Source organism: Zonotrichia albicollis, chromosome 21 (assembly GCF_047830755.1).
Source record: "Zonotrichia albicollis isolate bZonAlb1 chromosome 21, bZonAlb1.hap1, whole genome shotgun sequence".
In the NCBI taxonomy this organism is placed as follows: domain Eukaryota; kingdom Metazoa; phylum Chordata; class Aves; order Passeriformes; family Passerellidae; genus Zonotrichia; species Zonotrichia albicollis.
Window position 1 is genome coordinate 10988201 of NC_133839.1, and position 23680 is coordinate 11011880.

General features: G+C 45.8%; 2 protein-coding genes across 5 annotated transcripts in view; both read left to right on the forward strand.

Moving 5' to 3' along the window:
* RABGAP1 (RAB GTPase activating protein 1) overlaps nt 1-23680 on the forward strand; it is a 63211-nt gene that overhangs the window by 22813 nt on the left and 16718 nt on the right. For all 4 annotated transcript variants that reach the window (XM_074556172.1, XM_074556175.1, XM_074556174.1 and 1 more), the window contains 3 exons: nt 580-730; nt 21979-22092; nt 22798-22872. In XM_074556172.1, coding sequence (XP_074412273.1) covers nt 580-730; nt 21979-22092; nt 22798-22872 — 340 coding nt within the window. The remainder of the gene's footprint in view (nt 1-579; nt 731-21978; nt 22093-22797; nt 22873-23680) is intronic.
* Nucleotides 6843-17847, forward strand: GPR21 (G protein-coupled receptor 21). Its single transcript, XM_074556200.1, has 2 exons — nt 6843-7126; nt 7485-17847. Exon 2 carries the CDS (start codon nt 7853-7855, stop codon nt 8897-8899), a length of 1047 nt encoding a protein of 348 aa, XP_074412301.1. The 5' UTR covers nt 6843-7126; nt 7485-7852; the 3' UTR covers nt 8900-17847.

Consider the following 23680-nt stretch of genomic DNA (forward strand, 5'->3'; position numbering starts at 1 on the left):
CGGCGTGCGTGGCAGGGTGCTGTGAGATCCGGAGTGCGTGGCAGGGTGCTGTGAGCGCTGTCCCAGGGTGTGCTGTGTGTGCTGAATTTCACACAGAATTCCGGAGTGCGTGGCAGGGTGCTGTGTGTGCTGAATTTCACCTGGAGATCCAGAGTGCATGGCAGGGTGCTGTGTGTGCTGAATTTCACACAGAGATCCGGAGTGCATGGCAGGGTGCTGTGAATGCTGAATTTCACCTGGAGATCTGGCGTGCATGGCAGGATGCTGTGAGCGCTGTCCCTGGGTGTGCTGTGTGTGCTGAATTTCACACAGAGATCTGGAGTGCATGGCAGGGTGCTGTGTGTGCTGAATTTCACAAAGAGATCCGGCATGCGTGGCAGGGTGCTGTGTGTGCTGAATTTCACCTGGAGATCTGGCGTGCGTGGCAGGGTGCTGTGAGATCCGGAGTGCGTGGCAGGGTGCTGTGATTGCTGTGTGTGCTGAATTTCACACAGAGATCCGGAGTGCATGGCAGGGTGCTGTGAGCGCTGTCCCAGCCGGTTCCCGTGGCTGTGGGCAGTAACCGAGCCCTCCCTGCAGGCACCTGAACCTGAGCGTGCGGCCCAAGACGCTGTCGGCGCTGGTGCGGAGCGGCGTCCCCGAGGCGCTGCGGGGCGAGGTGTGGCAGCTGCTGGCAGGGTGTCACAACAACGACCACCTGGTGGAGAAGTACAGGATCCTCATCACAAAGGTACCGTGGCTTTTTTCAGCTCTTTTCCCCCATTTCTGAAAGAGTGGGAATGCCGTGGCTTCAGGCGTACTCTTGCCTCAGGGTCCCTGAGTGTACCTGGATGTACCAAGGACTGACTGTGATTCAGTCCTCCAGCAAAAACCCTGCAGAGCTGCTGGTGGCATTACACTGCTTTCCTTTTATAGTCCTGTTTCACCCAGCCGAGTTCTGAGTTTGTAAAAAATAAATATCCTATTAATTGCTTTCATAACGGACAGAATAATTTTCTTTGTTTGTTTGGCTTTTCTGAATGGAAGCTGGATTTTGTTGTGTTGTCTCAGTGTTTATGCTAAAAATCCAACACTAGTAGAAATTGCAGCGTTTTTTGGTAGAAAGAAAACAGAACAATGTGGATGTTTTTGCATTGGACAGCAGTTTTGTGACTTCTCATCTTGAATGCTGACTCCAGTAAGGTAGGAAAAGGATATAAGAATCGTTTGTAAAGACATCACTCAGTGGTTCTCAAAGTTCAAGCAACGAATGGGTCACAAAATGAAATGTCACCTTCTTATCCAGAAAACTGATGGGTTAATTTGGATTTGACCATTATCTGTGTAGCTACATTGGATTTTATTGCTTTCATCAAACATGCAAGTCTAGAAGGACTGTATTAGAAATTATTAATGATACAGCTTAAGTACAGATATTACAGAAATTAATTATTCACCAGTTAAAAAGCAAAACAAGTGAATCAGCCTTTGTATCTCTATATTTTGATGGCACGGATTCACAAGGAGCAATTAAAGACCTTAGTCCGAGCTTCTGAAATTAAACTCAGTTTCTGCTGGAGTCATCCAGGAGGGATCCTATATAATGTGAATGAACCATGTTAAATCAGCTAAAAATGTTCTGTATATGAAAATAAGTATTTTCATATAATTGATGAATGTAGAAAAAAATTGATCCAAATTCCTTAATGCTGGTTTATGCATTGTAGAGCTGTAACATGGATTTTATGGTGAATAAATCATATAAGTAATGTGGAGGTTGAGTGCTCTGGCAAGGAGTGATCACAGCTATCCTGTTGTGTTATTTTAATTGCCTGGTGAGTAGTTGTCAGCCTCACTTGTTTCTCTGTTTCAGTGTTTTGGTATCAGAATGCACAAGATGATGTCTTTGTGGCACAGTTGGTGACACGTTTGCTACTATCTTTGTCAGCTGGAAGGGGATAGTGTAACATTTCATTTTTAAACCTGTGAAACCTTTCCGCTCCTTGTCATTTGGCTGAGACAAAGAAAGTAACCTGCATCTCGTGTTGGAAGCATCCCTGGAGTGCAGGTGTGAGGGAGAGCGGGCTGGCCCTGCCCTGTGCTCTGCTGAGGAGCACTGGCCGTGCCTGCAGTGCTCGTTCAGCACAGAAGCTAATTAAGGAATTAGAGAGAATGGGTCCTGGGTGACCATTTTCAGGCCCTGCTGTGGTCCCATGAGGTCTGTGCTATATCAGCAGCACACCAGCTGCAGCAAATGAAAATTTTGTTGACCTCCCTAATCTGGAGGTGCCATATTAGCCCAGTGCTGTCCATGGCTGTTTGTTTTGTTGTGACTTAAATACGGAAACAGGCTGGGACTGTTCCTGTGGAAGGGACAGATGCTGGTGTTTGAGCACAGAAATGTGTGCTTGGTTCACAGGGGAATTGGGATTTCTTCAGTCTGCAGGCAGTGGAAGATGTGCAAGGTTTTAAGCAGGGTTATCTTTCAGTGCCTGTGTGTAGGTACTGAGGAGAACGGGCAAAAAATGCAAGGATTGTTTGGGAGGCTGAGGAGAACATGAATTCAGGGTCCAGCAATACAATGTTTGCAGACCCTTTGGACATAGTCTGTGCCAAGAGTATAATAAAGCTGGGCTGCACTTTGGCCTTAAATTTTTTTTCATGCTTTTCTTAGGCATGAAATGTGATAATTTTGGAGTTCCAATGTGACTAATTCTTACTGCTCTTAAAATAGCAGCTCAGTTACAGTCAGTATGCAGCAATATATAGGAGTAAATGTTCCTGGGAAAAAAATTGCTAATTATATGAAGACAAGGGTCCATTATATTACATTGCTTTCCCATCTTTGTAATGCTTTGCCATGTTTTGCATGTCACTAATGCCAATTCTTCTCTGGCAAGCCTGCAGTTATTTGCATGACCATGCCTTGAAGGGGGTTTATGTGAGAATAACTGCTGTGGTGTAGTGCAGGAGCACAGGGAGTCCACGTAAAACCCGTGCCCTGGGATGTGAGCAGGAAATGCAGGAAACCTGTGCTCAAAATGCAGTGCCCCTTCTCTCTTCATGTTGCCCTCTGTTCCTGTAGCTGCATTTGATTTCTGCCAGGCTTTTCCTGACCCCATGCAGCAGCACAGTCCCAAATTAATAAGGATCTGTGTTGACAGCTGCTTCATAACCTTCAGGCCTGTTTCAGGGATTTTCTCCCCTTGTGCACAGGATGTAGGATGCAGCACCCCAGTATTTCTTCTGGTGGTTGCTTTCCTGAGCAGGCTCAGGTAATCTGTTTTTTTTTTTCTTTCCTTTGCAAATTAATTGCTGAAAGAACAGTTTTTTGTTCACTGTAGAGTAGTGGCTACTGAAGGATTGAAAAGGAAATGTCTCCTGTTGTGTTCTGCCATTCATGAGAGCTGTGTCTAGCTCTCTTCTTGAATATGACTTAAAAATAGCATTGAAATTGTGTTTCAAGGTGTGTTCTTTGTGTTCCAGTCATCATGACAGCATATATTAATTATTTGCTCTGGTTTTCTTTGCCACACACTGGCTGGGGTTTGTTCTCTGCGCTTTTGTTATTGCGGGAAGGTTGAAGTTTCACCATCATGGCGCTTCCACAAATTACTTTTGAGAATTTGCACACCATCTGTGTGCAATAATAAAGCTTTTAGCAGCTCCAGATTGCCATGCTGGTGGTGGGGAGTGTGGATGAAAGCCAGCCCAGTGAATTAAGGTCATGTCCCTACTGGGGACAGAAAGCAAGCTCTAGGTGAAGCGATCTAGACAATCCCTGCAAGAGGCATCTGGTCCTGGTAGCACTTTGGCAATCACAGCTAGGGCTGTTAATCTTCAGCCTTCCAGCCACTGAGAGGTAGCAGAAGACACAAAGGGACTCACTCGAGGTGTTCACAGACACCTGCAGGAACAATATCCCATGTTCTGGACAGGCATAGGTGGATGGAAAGTGTTGTTGAGCAGAAAACACATAAAGCGAGCCAGACAGGCTAAAAAAGAGAAATACACATGATACAAAGTGAAGGAGACAACAGCTACAACAGACAAATTTTAGAAAGGATTAATACAACTGCTAAATCTGTCAGTAGAGAAGTTCTTCATAATATCAACATTAAAAGCCTGACATTTACAATATGGAGGAGAAAATAAAAAGCTTTTGGATATAGGTCTGTGTGGGAGGAAGTAATGTTGAAAGGAAAAAGCCATGAACTGTTGTGCCAGATAAATACACTATATTAAGAAAATTACAACGTGAGAGGGACATCTTGTGGCACAAATAAAATAAAAAGTAATAGTCCAGTGTCAGGAGGAGTATCCTGCAATGTTACTCCAGGGTCACCATTTCTGGGAGAAATCCCAGGCCTGGTAGGAGATTAATTTGTTCCAGTCTTTCTTATAGCAGAACTCCTGCTACCCACTTTCTCATCTTCCCACCTTTTTGTCTCCATGAGACGAGGATTATAGAACACAGACGTTCTACCAAATATACTTGTCTGTCTTGCTGCAAATGATGCTGGTTTTTAATGAAGAAATAGATTAAAATGTCACTACCGTTGTTTGACTGAATGTGTTGTCAGCAGCAGCATAAAATGTGACAGAACCTTAGCTGTGGGTGGCTAACGCTTATTTTCTACTTATATCACAATCATATTTCCATATGTTCCTATAAATTAAAAAGAATGCATTGAATTTTCAGGAGAACAGAGGGCCATGACTGTGTACAATCAGCTGAAATGGAACCTACCATGCCTCTGTGCATCACACTGCACGATGACGTAGCCTTGTCACTGTGCCTGAACCTTGAGATTCCTTCTTTGATTAATTTCGATCACATGGTGATAAAAGTTTAATTATCTTTTACAAGCAGCAGTTTTCCCAGGAGTTGTCATTGTAACTTTGAATAATTTCTGGAGTACTGTTCATTGCCTTAGACGAGGTGGGAGAAGTCTGTACTACACCACGAGAGTATTTTGAGTCTCAGTGACCTCAGCCACACATGTGGGTGTCTTTAGGAGAGGCTCTGGTGCTGGGCTGGTGGTGCCCCCAGCCAGAGAGCTGGGGAGCAGGCCCTGTACCCCAGATAAGCTCCAGCTGCAGTTTACCTGCACCACTCCTGCTGGTTTACAACACCCAAAGCAGCAACAGCTCCCTGCAGGGGCAGCAGGACGGGAGCTGTTGCTGCTTTGGGTGTTGTAAACCAGCAGGAGTGAGCTGGCAAGAGCACTGAGTGGAGTCGTTGCTCTCAGCTCTCTCAATAGAATGTCAGTGAAAGGAAAAAAACAGACGTGGCTCTTCTGCAGAAAGACCTCGGCTCTAAGGGCGTTGAGCTTTTCATAAAAACCTGAACACTGGGGAGTTTTTGATTTCATGGTGCATTTGCTGTTTAGAAATTTCATCAACCAGATGTGGTTTTGGTTGGGCTCAGTATTTCCATTGCTACCTTGTTTTTATGTATCTGACATAGGAAGTTCAGTGTATCAATGTACGTTTTCTTGGGGCTCTTTAGTACGTGTCTATTAGTGCCCAAGGATCCAGAAGTCCTATTTGAATCAAGTGGTATGTAAATCATTCTCTGCTTTGGAAAGATAGGAGATCATTTCTCCAGCAGTAATTCAATCATAGCTTGTTTTTTGTAAATCCACAATACCCTGGCCTAAATTTAATTCAAAGTTTATGTTTCCTAGCTACAGTTCTAGTACTTCAGTTGCCATGAGTAGAAACATAATAAATTTAAAAAAATAAAAGGTGGACAATAGTAAAGAGATCTTTTTTGGGTTAAAGATAGGGCAGAACCCCCAAATTTTTGTTTTCAGACATTTGCATGAGACTAACTAAAAATCTGCCAAGTCATGCTGTTGCCCAGCGCAGATCTTTGGCCAACACAAGTGTGTCATAAAATGCTTTTTGTACTTACTGGTCAGCTGAAAACCCGAGAGTTGTGGCTCAGTTGCTTTGACATCTATTCCTTTGGCCACAATTAATTTCCTGTTAGGTATTCCGCAGAATGACCAGTGTTTAGCTTAGGTTAACCAAACCCTTGGGTTTGTTGGTATTGGTTGAATTCAGAGCGTGGACTTAAGCTTGTAAGGATGCCAGTTGCACACTTTGATGTCTGACTAAATGATTTTGATTGTCGAAGGACTTCACTCCAGTTTTTTACTGGTTTGATCCGTTCACATACAAATTCCTGTGGCAAGGGCTTGCCCTAAGTGGTGGCAATGAGCAGTCTGGTGTCACGGTCAGAGAATGAGCTCCCACATACCTGGGAACGTGTTTTCCAGCCTGTCAGTTGAAGCTCTTGACAAACAATAAACAAGAGCTATACCTGGTTGTGCCTCTCTGCCTTTCAAAGAGGTTTTTCTGGTTAAATAGTGAGATGGTATTAACTTAGGGTGTGAATACAAGTTTAAGTGCTGTGAATCTCTCTCGTGTTTGCTGGCTGGAATGTCGCTGGGTTTTCTGCTTTGGTGTCCGATGTCAGGGACAGCGGTGCCTTTGCGTTCTGTGTGTATGGAGGGAGGTGCCTGCCTACCTGGAGCAGCAGCTGGATGAATGGTGGGACATGGTTCTCAGCTTTGCCCTTGGGTTCAGGTGTCTCCTGTGAGAGGCACACGGTACACCTGGGAGAGGCGCGTTAATTCCAGAGCGGGTATTTCGCCAAAAGGGCTGGGATGGAAAAGCCTTTAAGTGACGACGAAGCGCGTGAATGCAGGGCGGTGATGGACGGCTGGCGCTCGCCGTGCGGGGCGCGGGAGGAGGAGCGGGCTGCGCGGGGTGTGTGTCCCTGCGGCACCGGCGGCGCGGCCGCGCCAGGGCCGGGACCCGCGTGCGCTGCGGGGTCGCGCCGGGTGAGGCTCCCTCCGCCACCGGATCCGCCCCGCCGAGCGCCCCCGGAGCGCCGGCCCTCCCTGCCGGGGCCGCGGCCGGCGCTGCCCGGCTCCCTGCGCGCCGGGGCGGGCGGGTGGGGGCCGGGGCTGCGGCCCCGCTCCCCGCCGGGTCCCCGCCGCGCCGCGCCCTCCCCCGCGCTCCCGCCGCCTCCCTCCCCTTCCTCCCGCCTCCCCGCCCCCGGCTCCGCATCGCCGCGGCCGGAGCGCACGCCGCCCGCCCGAGGATGCTCCGCGCTTTTGTTCCCCCGCCGCAGGTAGGGCCGGGGCGGCGGGGCCGGGCTGGCCCCGGGCCGGGCGGGGGGCGGCGGCGGGGCCGGGGCGGCGGCGGCGGGGCCGGGAGAGGCGGCGAACAAAAGCGCCGTGCAAAATGGAGCCAGCGGAGAAGGGCTGGACCCCCGCCCTACCCCGCCGCGCATCCCCCCGCCCGGCTGCCGGGGCTCCGGGGAGGCGGCATCGCCTCCGCTGCCGCCGGCGGGGCGTGGGGAGGGAGCGGGGCTGGAGCCGGGGCCGACGGGGAGCGCTGAGCAGGGCGTGGGGAAGGAGGGGAGCGGCGGAGGTGGCAGCGCGGGGGAGAGGCGGTTCTGTAAAACACTTTCCCCTTCTCTCTGTCAGCCTTTGGGAGGACTCTCGTCCTGACTCGGTGGAGGTTCCTCTCCCTCTTCCCCCAGCCCCTCATCCCTCCTCGGCGCGGCAGCCCACCCCGGAGGGCATCGGTATCAGCCCTCTCCGGTGCGCCGGGGAAGTTGCTGACATGCCTGCCGCTGGGTCCCGGTGCGGCGGCAGCGGCGGGGAGCCGGATTTAAAGGGGAATTGTGCTGCAGACAATGCACAGCAGCAGCATCTGGAGCAGCCCTGGGGACTGGAGCTCCGGTTTTGACATTGCTGCACACACAGCACCAGCCGCAATGACAGCAGCTGCCTGGAGTGGCTGCAGGCAGCAGGCAGGAGCATGAAGTAGAGAGATCACTGCAGTGCTCAAGATGAACTCCTCTTTGGTTGGCAACCAGAGTGGCCGGCCCTTCTGTCTCCTGGCCATTAGCTATTTGGAGACCATCAATTTTTGCCTCCTGGAAGTAGTTATTATTGTGTTCCTCATGGTGCTGATTATTTCGGGCAACATTATTGTGATATTTGTCTTTCACTGTGCACCTCTGCTGAACCACCACACCACCAGCTACTTCATCCAGACTATGGCGTATGCTGACCTCCTGGTGGGCGTGAGCTGTCTGGTGCCTTCTTTGTCTCTGCTGCACTATCCTATTGTTTTAAGTGAGTCCTTGGTTTGCCAAATCTTTGGTTACGTGGTGTCAGTGCTGAAGAGCGTCTCCATGGCCTCCCTGGCCTGCATCAGCATCGACAGATACATCGCCATCACGAAGCCCCTGACCTACAACACGCTGGTTACCCCCTGGAGGCTGCGGATCTGCATCTTGACCATTTGGCTCTACTCCTGCCTGGTCTTCTTGCCCTCCTTTCACTGGGGAAAGCCTGGATATCACGGGGACGTGTTCCAGTGGTGCGCCAACTCCTGGAACACCGATCCCTATTTCACCCTCTTCATTGTGGTGATGCTCTACGCCCCGGCCGCTTTCATCGTCTGCTTCACCTACTTCAACATCTTCCGCATCTGCCAGCAGCACACCAAGGAGATCAACGAGCGGCGCGTGCGCTTCAGCTCGCAGGACGGGGAGGCTGGCGAGGCGCAGCCCTGCCCGGACAAGCGCTACGCCATGGTCCTCTTCCGCATCACCAGTGTCTTCTACATCCTCTGGCTGCCCTACATCATCTACTTCCTGCTGGAGAGCTCCAACGTCTACAGTAACCGCGTCGCGTCCTTCTTGACCACTTGGCTTGCCATTAGCAACAGTTTCTGCAACTGTGTCATTTACAGTCTCTCCAACAGTGTCTTTCAGAAGGGGCTGAAGCGTCTCTCGGGGGCCATCTGTGCCTCGTGTGCTAGACAGAGGGTAGCTAAGGACTCCTCTACCTCTAGGAGCAAAAGATCTTCCAATGGATGTCATGTCTAGGACGCCCGTCAGCTGGACTGGGAAGTGCAGGGACAATTGCGTAGATTGCAAAATAACTTAGATACGATTTTAAGATACCCAGATTTGCAAAAAGGTTTCTGAGAAATGCTGCTGACATAGAAGGATCAGGAGCACACAGCGTTGTGGTTTCACTTTAAAAAATGATTGCTGTGGAGGAGGCTGTGGAGTTTCACCTCCACATTCATTTTAAAGAATAAAGCTGTATCTTGACACTTACCTCTCCAGCTGGTGTGACTGAATGGAGTGGGTGTCTGAGAGCTTCGGCAAAATGTAGTCTTTCTTACAGCTTTACTGGGTTCTTTGGAGATTCGTGCTTCACATGTAAATGATAGATCTGAAGTGGAAATGTCACAGTCTATGGTATATTACAGGGATTTTTTTAATATATGCCAAAGTATATTGACACAATGTTCCAGCGTCAGAACAGAAGGGGCCAAACAGTTTGTTTTTCAGTGCTACCTAGACAGGACTTGTAGAACAGGAGTGAACAATGTGAACATTTCAGTGTGAACTCTGTAAATGAGCCGTGAGTGCAGCGCTGTGGTCTGGGCAGGCTCACTCCTGGGGCTGGTCTGGCTCCCGTGCCCCCTTTCCCTGGTAGGATGCATGTTTGGATCTGAGTGCGGCATCTGCGTTTTCCTGTTTGTTGTGAAGTAAGAAGAAAAACTTGGATCAGACCAAATTTAGCAGTTAAATAAAATGTGTTTTGATAAGCTAAGAGAAAATACGTGTTGCTTTATGATACCAGAGTTGTGGCAGCCACTCAAGGATGATGCCAACATGTGAAAATTGTTCTCAAACCAGTGGAGAAATGCCGCGGGTTTGTATGTGGAAATTTTCTCAAGAACAACTTTAAAAATAACATGTCCCCTTTTTTTTTTTTTTTTAATCTAAATTCTTCTGATATTTTACATACTGGAACTTAAGGGGAAAGGAAAGAAAACAATTGTCTTCTAAACAGCTAAGGGAACTATGTTGTAAATTTAACTGTAGTATTTGAGTTATTCATAAGTGCACAGAGCTAAATCAGAGACATTTTTCTTTAGCCTTCATGGGATTAAAGATGGTTCAAATATAGCAGGAGCTAAATCCTGCTGGCAAAAGCATATCTAACTGCTCAGACAAAGGCAATATCTGAGGAACCAAATCTCATTGACCACAGCTTGTTCAAGCTAGCCTAGATTAAATGTTTTGAGTACTGTCATGCTGTTCAGAAGACAGAATGGCCCTCAAGTTGTTGAGTTTTTCCTAAAGAATATCCTGGTCTTTTTACTATGCCATTTTGGAAATGAAAGTGAACCAAGTATTGCTGTAGTGGTGGATTGCAGTGTCACCCTGTCCCTGGTGCAGGGCTGTCCCTCTGTCTCTCCTGCTCTGCTCTGAGAGGAGGTTGTGCCCCTGACCATCTGCCCTCTGTGCCCCTCCTTGTGCTTCCCATCACTGCCTTGGGCTGCTGAGTGGGGAATTCCCTGAGCTCCTCTCTACAGCTGCTGTGCTCTTAGTCACAGTGGGAATGAAAAAAAAGATAGGGAAAATAATGTGATATTTTTGGAGTTGGGGTAATTCTCTTGGCCAAAGGGAAGGCTTTGTTTTTGTTAAATCGTTTCAAGTCTGTGTTGTTGTAGATCAAGATTGTATTTTTAATACTCTGCCCTGTCCCTCCTGCAGACTCCCCCTCCTCTCTGGTGTGCTGTGAGCCCTGGCCTCTCCTCTCTGCCTTGCCCTCAAGGATAGCAGCTTCTCTCTGCCCCGTCACATGCCACGATTGCCACAGCCCAGCCCTGCTGCCCATCCACATTTGCTCCAGTGCAGTCTCGTGGGGCTGCCAGTGAGGAAATGGGGAAGGAGAGAGAGAGAGCAGCAGGATGAAGCATTCCTGGCATGGCATGCATGTGTCAGCACTCAGGGCTGGTACACTTGAGTTCCTCTCCTGGATGTGAGTGTACCTGTTCAGGGGGGAGTGGGGCAGAGCCTCCTGCTACTGCTGCCTCCTTCTGTTGGAGGGCCCTGGGGCAAAGCATTTAAGTGGCATCTTGATCAGCTTCCAGCTATTTCATCCACAGTCAGTCCAAAGCTCTCAAGATAAACATCCTCTTTGGTTCATCTGAAATTTTAAGAGCACAGGTTGTCTGAACCCTGCTGCCTTCACACCACCCTTTGTTGCAGTGTGCAGCCAGGAGCAGAGGGGCTGTGCTGGCTCCTGGCAGAGCCCTGCAGGGAGTTGGGCTCAGACACAGCCGTGGTGGCGAGCACAGGCCTGCAGTGGCTCACTGGGGAGAGAAGTGGGATGATAAACTCCTGCACCTCCTGCCTGATTGTCTCGAGTGCTCGGTGGGTGTGATGGCAAAGGTGGGCTTTGGGGAACAATTCAAGGGCTTTAGTCACTAATATCAGTGTGTGTGTGTGGTATTTTTGGAACAGCCTCTCAGGTAAACTCCCCGTAGCCTTTCTCTGACTCTTCACCTTATCTAACATTGCCAAGTCTTTGAAATGATGCAGTGTATCACTGAAATAGCATTTGATTGAACTTAATAGAAGAGAAGAATCTGCTGGGGCCTAAAACCCCTAGAAATGGCAGTTTCAGGTTTAAGGGGAAGCTGCAAAGCAAAGATTGTTTCTTTTAGGGCTTTTTATGGCTAAATAGAGGGTTTAAATAGGAGCATTGTGTGCTAGTTTTTTAAAATTTTGAAAGTTTTTGAAACTGGTAAGGGGTCTAAATCATGGCATAGAGATTGAACTGGAGCTGAAGCAGTTGCTCCTTCAGCCCTGAGCCTGAATTGCACTTGGAGCACGGTGGCTGATCCAGATGCAGATGCATTCTTGCAGCTGTTGCTGCTTTGCAGCAAAGGTTCAGTTCTAACATTCCTGACAGCCAGGCTGTTTTCAGTTGCCTTACTCATCTCCAAGTCTTCCTAAGCTCAGACATTTCCTGTAAGAGGTGAAAATCAGAATCTGGAAGTCTCTGAGATATAAGGATGGAGAGGAGTTGCAGCCAATTGATGCATTCAAGTTTCATCTACTGTACAGACACTTCTAGTGTTGCTTCATTACCTTGGTTTTAGTGTCAAATATTCTCTTTTTGTCTCTGTTAATTTATTGATATTTTTAAAATTTAAATTACTTTTTTCCCCTCTTAATTTAACGTTGATATAGTATGTGTAGTATGTGTTTAGGTGTTTTAAATATTTATAACATTTGGGTCTGTTGTCTTCAGTGAAATTGCAGGGGGTGAATTCTGTTCACTGTGCCAGTGGTGGGAAAAATAATTTTGACAAACATGACTTTGTTTCTCAGCAGTGCACTGAACACCTTTGGTCATGCACCCAACACAGGCACAGGGGTCCTTGCTAGGAATGGTCAGGCAGCAGATTTTCCAGCTGGATTATTTTCATCCTCCACATCTGAAATGAATCCACGTCTGGCTCTGTTTGTGTCTGGGTGCTTTGGAAATGAGTGGTGAGAGCATTGCACAGATGAATGTCACGCTGAGGAGAGGACAGAAATCAAATTGCATCTTCATAAAAATGGGGCTGTGAGATGATTAAATGAACTAATTTTGAAGTTCCATCTCAGACTATAAATTTATTTTTTATTAGAGTTATCTGCCTCACTTTCAAATTAAGCTGCTGGAAGGTTCAATTTGCAAGATGCAATTCAGTGGCTTTTTTTAGTGCCATGGGAAGGATTTCTATACTCACAGCTTCTCAGAAGATGCTAATTTGCTTCATGTAGAAGTCCTTTTTTATTTAATTTTTTTAAAGATTACTGGAAGTTTATGTTGTGATTATGTTGTCATTTTCCAAATATACTGGGAAAATATCTGTGAAATATTATTTTTTTATTATCTTAATCAAAGGATAGTATTTTTAAACTCAGCAGAAATCTTCTGTGTCAAACAAAAGTTTTGCTATTATCTACTGTTAATTTTTTTATTAAATGTTACCAGTTTCTACAGTCTTTATTTGTCGTTGGGGAGTTTGTTTTTAGGCTTTTTATCACTCAGAAATATGTTTCTACTACTTGGAATTCTGACATGGCTCAGTGTCAGAGTGCCAAGGGGCAGTTTTGGATATTTGTCACAAGTCTTTGACAGGAAGAAGGGTACAGAGTACTGAGGCACAGAGAGTTGCAGGAGACAGAGAATTCCCAGTGGCATTGTTCCCTCCCTCTCATATAAACACTTCATGTGTGAGAACCCTAAATTTCAGTTTGTCTCTTCTGAAAAAAGACACTTCCAAGGCCTGGATGTGATATGAGATGGAAACATTCATTGTGCAAATTCAACATGGAGATTTTTTGCTATTTATCATGGTGTTCCCAAGTGCTGTGATTATCAAGGGAGTAACTCCATGAGTCAGGAAGTCTGAAATTTCAGTCTGATCTTACTTCACATCAGGGTCTGAAGTTGACAGAACTTCTACGTGAGATTGGTGCTTTAAAAAATATTTCTTAGGAACCAGTATGTGAGCACAGGTATCTGCCTTCAGACTTCACAAAAAAAAGACCCCTCTAAAAATTTTCCAATTCATCTGTTTTAGATAATTTAATAAGAGGAGGTGGAGGTTTTGGAAGGCTTTTTTGTTGTTGTTTTAGCACGTTTGGTTCTGAGTTTTTGAAGCACCTGCTGAAACTTCTGCCTGACCTGGCCCTTATTTTATTGTTTGGTTTAGAAAGGTTTCTTCTTCCCTTCCATGACTTTGCAGAATACAGCACATCCTTCCCCTGGTGTCATTCAAGATAAAACTCAGATTTTAATCCAAGTTTATCCAAATGTTATCTTTAGTATTCCCTATACAGTGAGTGCTGTTGTGTGTGTGGGGCTGTGGCCAGGCCAGAGCTGGGGAGGTGCAGCTGCTCAGGTTTTACAGATTTCTCCATCAAAGCAAACAGCCCCTCTTTTGGGGTGGTGGGCGAGTGTCCCATTTCCACTGCAGAGAAATGTGTTCTCCTGCCTTCTGAGCTGATGGAAATGTGTTCTCCTGCCTTCTGAGCTGATGTCTTACTTCCAGTTGGTATTTCCATTATTGTCTGTGCTTTGCAGAGGTTCTGATTCTAAAGATGTTTCTGCACATAAGCAAAGACATTTAATACTGAAGTTATGGTTTTGGAAGTGGATAGGTCTTCAGAATTAAAATTTAGTAAGTGTAGGACCAGGTGCTGTTGTGTTCAGAGAAAGAAACTGAAAGTCTGAAAGTTGTGGCTGATGGGAGCAAAGAGAGGAAACCTGCTGGAGATGGGTCAGAACAATGGAGTATTTAATGCAAGTAATTCTCTTTACAGTGCACACTTTTAAATACGGAGTTTAACCTTCTTGCTTTGGCTTTGCTGCTCCCTGGAGGCGGCTCCTCTGAGCCTGAGGTCCCCCACACCCAGCCCAAAGGGTTCCCTGCAGACCTGGGGCCATGATCAGCCCTCATTTGAGTTCAGATCATGTCAGTCCGTGTCACCGTTGTCTGTCTGAGGTGTTCCAGCCACAGGGAGTTAATCTGATGGGATATACTTTGTTTGCTCAGCTTTTCAGTGACGTTGTTTTCTAGACAGGTGAGATGTTTCTTTATGGAGGCAGCTTCCCTGAGCTGGCCACAGGATGGGCAGGCTGTGCTCCAGGAGAGCCCAGGGGCTCCCTGTGACAGACCTGTGGGTGGGTTGGTAACCAGCAGCTCTATTGTCTGACAATAAAGGTTGTGGGAATATAGGTTGTGGGAAGTGCTCAGTGGATGCACATGTCATTAGATGGTGTTTAGAGCAGGGGTTCAGAGGGACACCCGTGTTTGGAAGGAGGGGACTGGGGAAGGCTCCAGCTGCCTGTGTGTGAGGCCTGAGCTGCAGCCCAGGGGCTGGCACAGAGCAGTCCCGACTCTCTGTTCTGACTTCCATTTGTGAATTTGTAAGATGAGGATAGCAATTTTGTAATTCAAAGCTTTGGCTTCTTTCTGATGGTCGTTTCTGGAGATCCTTCCATGAAAAGGTGAAATAAATTCAAGTGGCTCCTCATAAAGATGAACTCAAATCTTGCTGTGCATATGCCAGTCATTCTCAGTGTTACACAGACCACGTGAACCAAGCAATCAAATGCTTAATAAACCAAGTCATTACTTTTATGGTAAATTGAAAAAAGTTCTTCTGGGATTTCAACTGTAAATGAATCCTTGAAAATCAATAATTAGATTAGTAAAGGATGACGTTTTAATATGCTGGCAGGAATATAGAGGGATTTGTCAGGGGAAGCAAAACCAGACTTTGCACTAAAGTGGCTTAAGTATATTTATAGTGCTAGTGATTCTGTGTGTGTGTGGGATCTTTGGACTATTTTAATATAATGTAAGGCTTTGAGCTTTAGCAAACTCAAGTTGCTCGTTTTATGAAGTTACATTAGTACCACACTGTGAAGTATTTTTAAATATTAGCATTACTGAGTATGAGAAGTATTTCATAAAAACATTTTTTAAAACGTTTTCTGTAGATGCTGTCGAATGAATCGATGTTTAGTGTACAAAGAAATAAAACCTGAGGGCTGTAAGGTACCTGTATGTTTCTGATCACCTCGCTTTTTGAGGGGTTAGGTATTTCTTGAGGTTAAATTGTCATTAAAACCTACTAAAAATACTGGTGCAGTTAATCCTTTCAGAGAACAGAAAGCAGCATTACCTCCAGCCACGCTTTTGAACTGTCTGAAAGGATTTGCAATCGTTGTATTGTCTTGACAGACTCATGTCTTTGGAAATGCTGTACAGCACAGTCTTTTGCAAGTTCCTATGCTGATACATTTCTCTCCATATGTAACCTTTGAAATCTAGTTTCTATTGTAATTCTAGCATGTAAACACTAGATTCAATTTTGTATTCCTCTAATGAATGCAACAGGATGGAAACACGTTTGCAATTGCTAATGATGAGCTTTTTTACTGTTCTTAATACTCGTGGGTATGTCTTTTCTTCAGGGATTTCAGAATTGTATTCGTACCTTTTTAAATTGTTTTTTCACATGCTGTTTACAATGAAACCACGAGCATGGGAGGCTGTGCGTGCATGTGCTTTTAGGTTGCTTTGCTGAATGAAATGCAGTGGAGTGATCTTACTTTAAAGCCTGTCTGTTGTCCAGAGAGGCTGTGGCAGTGCCCAGGGCCAGGCTGGGCAGGGCTGGAGCAGCCTGGCACAGTGGGAGCTGTCCCTGCCACGGCAGGGGTGGCACTGGATGGGCTTGCAGGTCCATTCCAACCCAAACCATTCCATGGCTCTGTTTTTCCTTGTGTCCCCCTGTCTCCTTGCGCCTTTCACAGTACCTGGTACGGCAGAAGCCACCAGTGGGGTTTTTCTGGTGTGTCCTGTGGAGATCTGACATTGTCAGAGGTTGTTTTAAGGAGTTTTGTTTGGGAGACAATCCAGCTCCTTACACAAGCAGTGTTCCAACTGATAGGTTTTTTCCTGAATGTCAGTGGAAAGGCCAAGAGTAGGTGAAATCACAGTGAGAATGTGTATGTGTGTGTTTGTAAGAACTTTGTGCACCTTTTAATGCTGGAAATCGTTTTGTATTAAAAGATGAGGAAGAGCTGTGAGTGTGGAGCCCCTGGCAGGCAGAGCTGTGGGGAGCCCTGCCCAAAGCAGATCAGAAAAGCAGACAGGTGAGGCAGAGGCAGGCTGAGCCTTGAGACTCTGGTTCTTCTTTGGTTCTGCCACAGTGGGACTGTCTGGGGCTCCTCGATGGGCTCTGCTCTGCCTCACCCAGGGAAGGTTCTCATGCCCCGGGCAGCTGAGGGACAGCCCTGCTGGGGCTCCAGAGTCACCTGTTCTGTGCCAGCTCAGAGCTGTTGCTGAAGTGCAGGGGAGAGGGGTTCTTCCACCCCATGGTTTGAATAGACATTTCTGTAGCTGATTTTTCAACTAAGACTAATAATAAGAAAAACTAGAGTTGAGCCAAAAATGACAGATGTTACTGACTTAAAATGATACTTGCGTATTTTTAATTATTAAATGGAATTAGGTAAATCGGAAGCATGTAAATATCTGGTTCTAAATCTTTGCATAATTATTTCCAAGAGGTAATTTTGCTAAGAGCTGTTAAAACTCCAGGAAATGTATTATTCCCTTTTGAGATGGTGTGTACCCCAGCTGTGTCATACATCTCTTGGCTTGTTTCCTTTTTGCTGTAGATGTACATACATATATATATTTGTGTGCTGTGCAGTTGTACAGTCACTGCCATGCTAAATTGATTGCTTTCCAATGAGTATATCTGTGTGTTTTACATGTGTGTGTAAGTATCCCCAAATAAGCAGTTTAACAGGGCAGTGGTTGTACACTCACAGAGTTTAGGGCTTTGTACAATTTGTAATTTTAAGAATGTCAATGTGGTTCTTAGCGGATTTTATAAACACTTTTCTGAATCTGTTATCAGCACTTCCCATCCTACCAGAAACTGCACATTTTTCAGTGATTGTTCCACTGGTTACATTTTTGTCTGCCATTTGTTCTGGATTGATGTAATCTTGATACTACTAAAATTTCAAGGGCTGTTGACGCATTTCACATAGCCTGGGATTGCCTGTTCTCCAAATATATGGATCATGCATCAACAGTACTAAGTAGCCTTACTGTTTTGCCTAAAAGCCTAGCTAATTTATTTAAAATTCTCTCTTTAAAGAGAGGTCTCTGGAAGGGGTGGCATATTTTAGGATGCTCCTTCTCTTTAAAGGGAAACTGGGAATTGACTAGCAGTACTTGTTGATCAGTGATATTATTGTAGCCAAAGGATGCATGGGTGGTTTAATAGGAAGTTTTTGCTTCAAGTTTCTTGATGAAATGTAGTGTTCTACAGAGCTGTGTGAAGAGTGTAGTTTTTTATTCTGAAATGCACTTGTACACTTTATTTGAAAGGTCTGAATGGATCATAAATACATTTAAGAAATAAATGATAATGTCACATGTTTTCACGGCTTGTCTCGGATGACTTTTGTGTTCCTGTGCTGCTGGAGGTGTGTTCCTTGGCCCTGGATGGGGCTTTTCCCCCTATCTCATTGCTCTGAATATTCTTGGAGGGATGCAGGGCAGGAGAAGCTGCAACCTGCCTGGTGTTTGTGCTTTATCCATAGATGCTGCAGGGCACTGCAGGCAAACTCCTCGCTTTGATTTTCCTGTGGGAAACTTGAGCCCTAAAAGGAAACGAACAGAGCGAAAGGGCTGCATATCACAAGGGATTCACTTTTATTTTTAGAATTGCACTATATTGCCATATTTGGCCTGAAACTATGCTGTATCAATGCACTATTGTATCCAATTGCAGTGTCTAACCAGTCCAAATTTGTCTAAATTATTCAGGTTTTTTCTACAAATACTTTTTATCTGTGAATGTTCTGGGCGAGTGCTGACTCCAGGTAACACCTCCTGCAGGCAGCATTCCTTGTGGGAAGTTAACAAGTACATTGCTCTGGAACTGTGGTTTGTGTCGCTTCCTTGAGGTCTCAGTAACAGGTGTAATTCCTCCTACCAAAGCCTTCTCCAGTGGTTTGGACAAAAACAAATGCAGGAAGTGCACTCTGTGTAAAAATGAATGTAAATATTGCTTAATAAAAGTAATTATGGGAATGCCATCAGACTGCAAAATAGACCTGATGGCACAGGATCCTGCTAACACTAAAAATAGCTGTCAAAAGATCATTTAATGTATTTGAATGTACTTAAAATGTACAGATCTGCTCAAAATAACTTCTCCCCATCGTGTAATGTTACCCCTGCTGCTGCCCTGAAAGCTGCACAGAATTTTGGCTCTCTCTGCGTGTTGGATCTGCTGGAATCTGTGCCTGGCTTGGTGCACTCCAGGGTGGCTTGTCCATGCCTTGCAGCAACACACCACGTGCTGCTGCCACCCTGGCAGAGCAAGGAGAATTCCAGCGTGGCCTGGGATTGCAGACCCTTCCCACAGTGACCTCTGAGCATGTGGCAGAATTCCTGCAGTCACTGGGACCCTCCCGAGGAGGAGCTGGAATGTGGAAATGGATGTGGCAAGAGTGAGAGTCAGGCACAGCTTGGGCTGGTGGTGGCTGTGTCAGGCAACTCAGCATTGAGCAAAATTCCTCAGTTGGAATCATTCTGGGCTTGGGGCAGGGGGAATTTAAAGTTTGGTCCCCTTGAATTTCTCCATTTTGGTGGTGGTTCTGAAGCCAGCCTGGGTGCAGGTCAGGGCTGTTTTGTACCCCAGGGGATTTTCTCCACGGGCTGATCTTTGGGTGATGAGCCATTTCCAGCAGGCAGCTTTCTCCCTTCTCTGGAGGTTTCTTGTTTCATTTTTTTCATCACAAATCTTGTCCTTTAGCAATTCTTCTTCATCCTCTTGGCTTTATGTAGTGGATTAGGAGGAATAAACCTGAGCTGCTGGAAACTGCAAGTAGATCAGTCCCAGGAAGAGAGAACTCCAGCTTTTCCATGTCTTTAATTGTGCCTTAAGCTACAGAAAAAGCTTCTAAAGTAACACAGTCTCAGTCTGAATTTGTTGATCAAGGCTGTAACTGCATGACATGGTTTGCAGATCCTAGGGTGCTGCCTGCAAGATCATGAAAATGCATGGAAAATATCTTTTAAATATATCAGGTTTAAGAGATGGGAACCAATATGCTTTTATATGCAGCCTGACAGGATAAATGGGCTTTTCCCAGCTGGACTGCATCCTGGTTTCCATAATTACTCACGTAGTTTCTGTTTAAATCAACTGGAGAGGAAGGTTTCAATATAAGTCCCTTAATATTTTAAAGTGTATAAAAGAGGGGAGGAAGGGCATATTCTGAGTCTGGGCATCTACATTTTCCTGCTTTCCTTCAGAGCAGCAAACTGTTATGAGAATTCTAATCTTCACTACACTTGCCTCAGTTCTCATGGCTGGTTTCCACTCTGTTTTCTTTATTACTTTCTTTTTCTTCCTGTCATTCTTAGCTTTCTATTTTTCAATCCCAGTTTGTGAAGGGTGTGGGTTCAGAAGGGTTTCCTTCAGTTCCCAGTCCCCTGAAAGCATGAGAAATTGCCCATTGAGCCAATTCTCACAGCAAGGTATAAAAATAGGAGTAAAGAAAAGGTTACACAATGCTTGGATTGCAGCAGTTTGTACTAATGGGGAGATTTCAAAGCCATGGTTTGAAAAACATTTTTTAAACCTTATCATTTCCGTTGATTTTTCTCTTCCCAAGCTGTGTTTCAGCTGCAGGAACTCACGTTGGATTGCTGGAGGAATTGTGCTGAGGCACAGGAGTCAAGAGCTGAGCAAGTCACGCAAAGCCAGAGGGGCCACTAATTAGTTCTCTTTAGCCATAATGAGCGATTCCTTTGAGAATCCTCTCCTAAGAGTTTCCAGCCAGATGCTTTTGTCTCTGCTGTTAAATAAGTGGATGAGAAGGCAAGTGGATTTGGGATGATTTTGCCATTGCAGCAGAGCACAGGTGACTCAGGAAAGGCTCTTGTGCAGGACCACAGATGCTGCCACAGCCTGTGCTCCTGGGAGCTCTTCACTGGAATTCAGAATTGCAAACTTGTGAGAAACTGAAAGTTATCACCAAGTCTGTGTTCACATGTTGAAAGTTTGCAGAATGGTTTCTGAGCTTTGACGTTCCCTGCTTGCAAAGAGCCAGCCATTAGCATAATTGTCTTTGACTTAAAAGGTGTTTATTTATATGAAATTTATTGAGCATTGGATTTTGTTTGTTTCTAATTTCCTTATAATGAGATAGACCTCTTTACCAGTTAATTATTATCAAATTGGAATGCTGAACAGTACTTTTGATATAATTTCCAAAACAATCTGCTCTTGATTCTAATAGCAGCATAATGCTTTCTTTCCTAATGAAATGTCTGTGTTAAGCCCCAGAGAGGAGCATTAACCTTGGATTAAAATCAGAAGAGAAATGAAGCACACTGAAAATGAAGCACACTGTGGTAATTTTGTTGTTGTTGTTCTTTGAAAAATAATTTTGTGAAGAAAAAGAACTACAAGCTGTATTGAATGTTCCTTACACCGATTACATTGTGTGCTTTTTTACCATCTTTTACTTCTAACCTTTTTCCATTTGCCGAGCAGAAACATGAGTTTTTGGATAGAGTAAACCCCTTTATTTACTGTTCAGCTTTCCAAATGTCCAAGGCATCTGAAACTGATGGTGTAGAGAGCAAAGTTCCATCTTCCTCATGCTGAAATGCCAGCTCATGCAGGACCTGTCCCTGCACTCCCTCGTGTTGTCCTGTGTGACACTCCCCAGGGCTCATACTCATCTGCCTTCTCTGATTGAGTTCTGGGGGATGAGGAGTGGTTCCTCAAGCTGAACCTCGGGGCCAGCATTTGGGACAGCTGCTCTTACTCCTGCAGGGGTGAGATTGCAGCAGTGTGCCTGGGCAATGCTGGCATCCAGGGATCTCTGAGGGATGGCTGCATCTGCACTGCCCTGGCCTGGAGCACGAATGGGGTGTGTGTGTGTGTGTGTGTGTGTGTGTGTGTGTGTGTGTGTGTGTGTGTGTGTGTGTGTGTCTGTGTGTCTGTGTGTGTGTGTGTGTGTGTGTGTGTGTGTGTGTGTGTGTGTGTCTGTGTGTGTGTGTGTGTGTGTGTGTCTGTGTGTCTGTGTGTGTGTGTCTCTGTGTGTGTGTGTGTGTCTGTGTCTGTGTCTGTGTGTCTGTGTGTGTGTCTCTGTGTGTGTGTGTGTCTGTGTCTGTGTGTCTGTGTCTGTGTGTGTGTGTGTGTCTGTGTATGTGTGTGTGTGTCTGTGTGTGTGTGTCTGTGTGTGTGTCTGTGTGTCTCTGTGTGTGTGTGTCTGTGTGTCTGTGTGTCTCTGTGTGTGTGTCTCTGTGTGTGTGTGTGTGAGAGAGCTCCTTCTGCCACTCCCTGACCTCCCCAGATGTGCTGAGGTACCCAAACCTGTCCCAGCTCTGATCTGCAGCTGCCAGCTCTGCTGGGGCACACTGGGTCTTGTTAAATTTAGAACAGTGCACAGAACCCAGTGCTAATCTCCCAAGTCTCAATCCTAGCATGTTGTAGTTCATGTTCTTTTGATGTGTTTTAATTTGCATGTTATTTTCTTTTTCTGATAGGAGTCTCCACAAGACAGTGCCATCACCCGGGACATCAATCGAACGTTCCCTGCCCATGATTATTTCAAAGACACTGGGGGAGATGGCCAGGACTCCCTGTACAAAATATGCAAGGTATTCTTTCAGCTCTCCTGGGCTGCTTTGGTAACTTGGATTCAGCATCCCCAGCAGTGTGGCTGCTGGCTGAGGAGAAGGGGCTGTGTTAGCATTGCCTGTCATGCAGACAGCCTCTGGCACCAGGCTCGGCCTCCTCTCCATGGGCTGGCTCTGGTTATTCACACAGGAGCCCTAAAGCCCTCCCAGATTTCTCTGCACTGAAGTGTTTGGTGCAAAGACTTCACATCATTCCTGACCTGTCAGCCTGGATCAAGCTGGACAAATTATGTAACTGGAGATGACTGTGTACCTCCAGAGAGGTTATAAAGCCATAGGCATGCACTGAAGCTGATTATTAAAAGGTGGAAATCAGCAAAAATGGACAGCTCAGTGCATTCAGGTATCTCAGCTGGAATGGTTTAAGTTTCCAGCACTTTCTTTTGAATTCCTAGGGCTTCTCCCTCTTCCTAACATCCCTGTGGGACCTGTTTAGAGATAAAAGCACTCAGATAAGTGCTTGCAGCAACGTTGGTGCATTACTGGAACCATCCACTGCCTCTGTGTGTCCCACTTGGTTGTCATACAGATTTTCCCTTTGTTGGAATGACAACGGCTGCACTCCATCCATGGGAATTGTGTGAGCTGTGTTCAATGCATTGTTCTGTTTTAATTGTGTTTGTTACCTTGAGACAGGTGCCAGTAAAGTCTTGATTCCTCTTTTAGGCCTACTCAGTGTATGATGAGGAGATTGGCTACTGCCAAGGCCAGTCCTTCCTGGCTGCTGTGCTGCTGTTACATGTGAGTGCTGCTTTACCCTCAGCTGCTTTAGAATTAACAATAAATACTGCTCCACGTGTCTAGAACAGACTTCTGAGCTAATGGGGTTGCAGAGCACACATCCACTTCTATGTTGGTCAGTAATAAAGTGGTTTTACACAGGGAGGAGTACATTGTTGTATTGCTGTGGTGTTTGTGAGGACTCAGTGTCCATGCCCTTGTGTTCCTGCACTGGGACCCCTTCCATTCAGCCTTGCACTCATGAGCAGTAGTAGGCATGGAATTTGTGTGTAAGACAACACTGTAAATGTTTTTGTTACATGGTTTCAAGGTCATATTTTAGCTTTTTATAAGATGTTTCTATTGGAATCAGTCAGAAATACAGATGGTGTTTGCCTTGTCCTGTATACACAGAGCAGGATTTAGGACATTGAAGGGATGTCAGTTCTCTGGGGCTCAGGGCAGGCTGTGCTGCCTGTGGGCTCTTGTCCTGGAGGTCTTTGTGCTTCTTGGTTTGAGAGGTTAGGGAAGGATACAATAATACCTTCATATTTTTAAAAGAAACTGTATTATGCTTTTTTAAACGTAATTGCTGTTGATAGAAGTGATCTCATCAGTGTAATATCCTTTAATTGCTGGTGTGTTCAGAAGCTAGAGAGAGATTTGTGGTTCTCAGGAGCAAAAGTTTTCGATTCACTCACGCTTGGGAAATACAAGAGCATTACAAATCTGTATTTGCGTATTTATAGACTGCTCTGTTTCTAAGTAATGTCTGCTTTTTGTCAGTGTTTCTGTTGCAAGGGTGGTTGGAGCTGCAGAGTTCCTGAGC

What these genes read in the sequence shown, in the direction of transcription:
- GPR21 (XM_074556200.1), top strand. Translation starts at nt 7,853, where the DNA reads ATGAACTCCTCTTTGGTTGGCAACCAGAGTGGCCGGCCCTTCTGTCTC.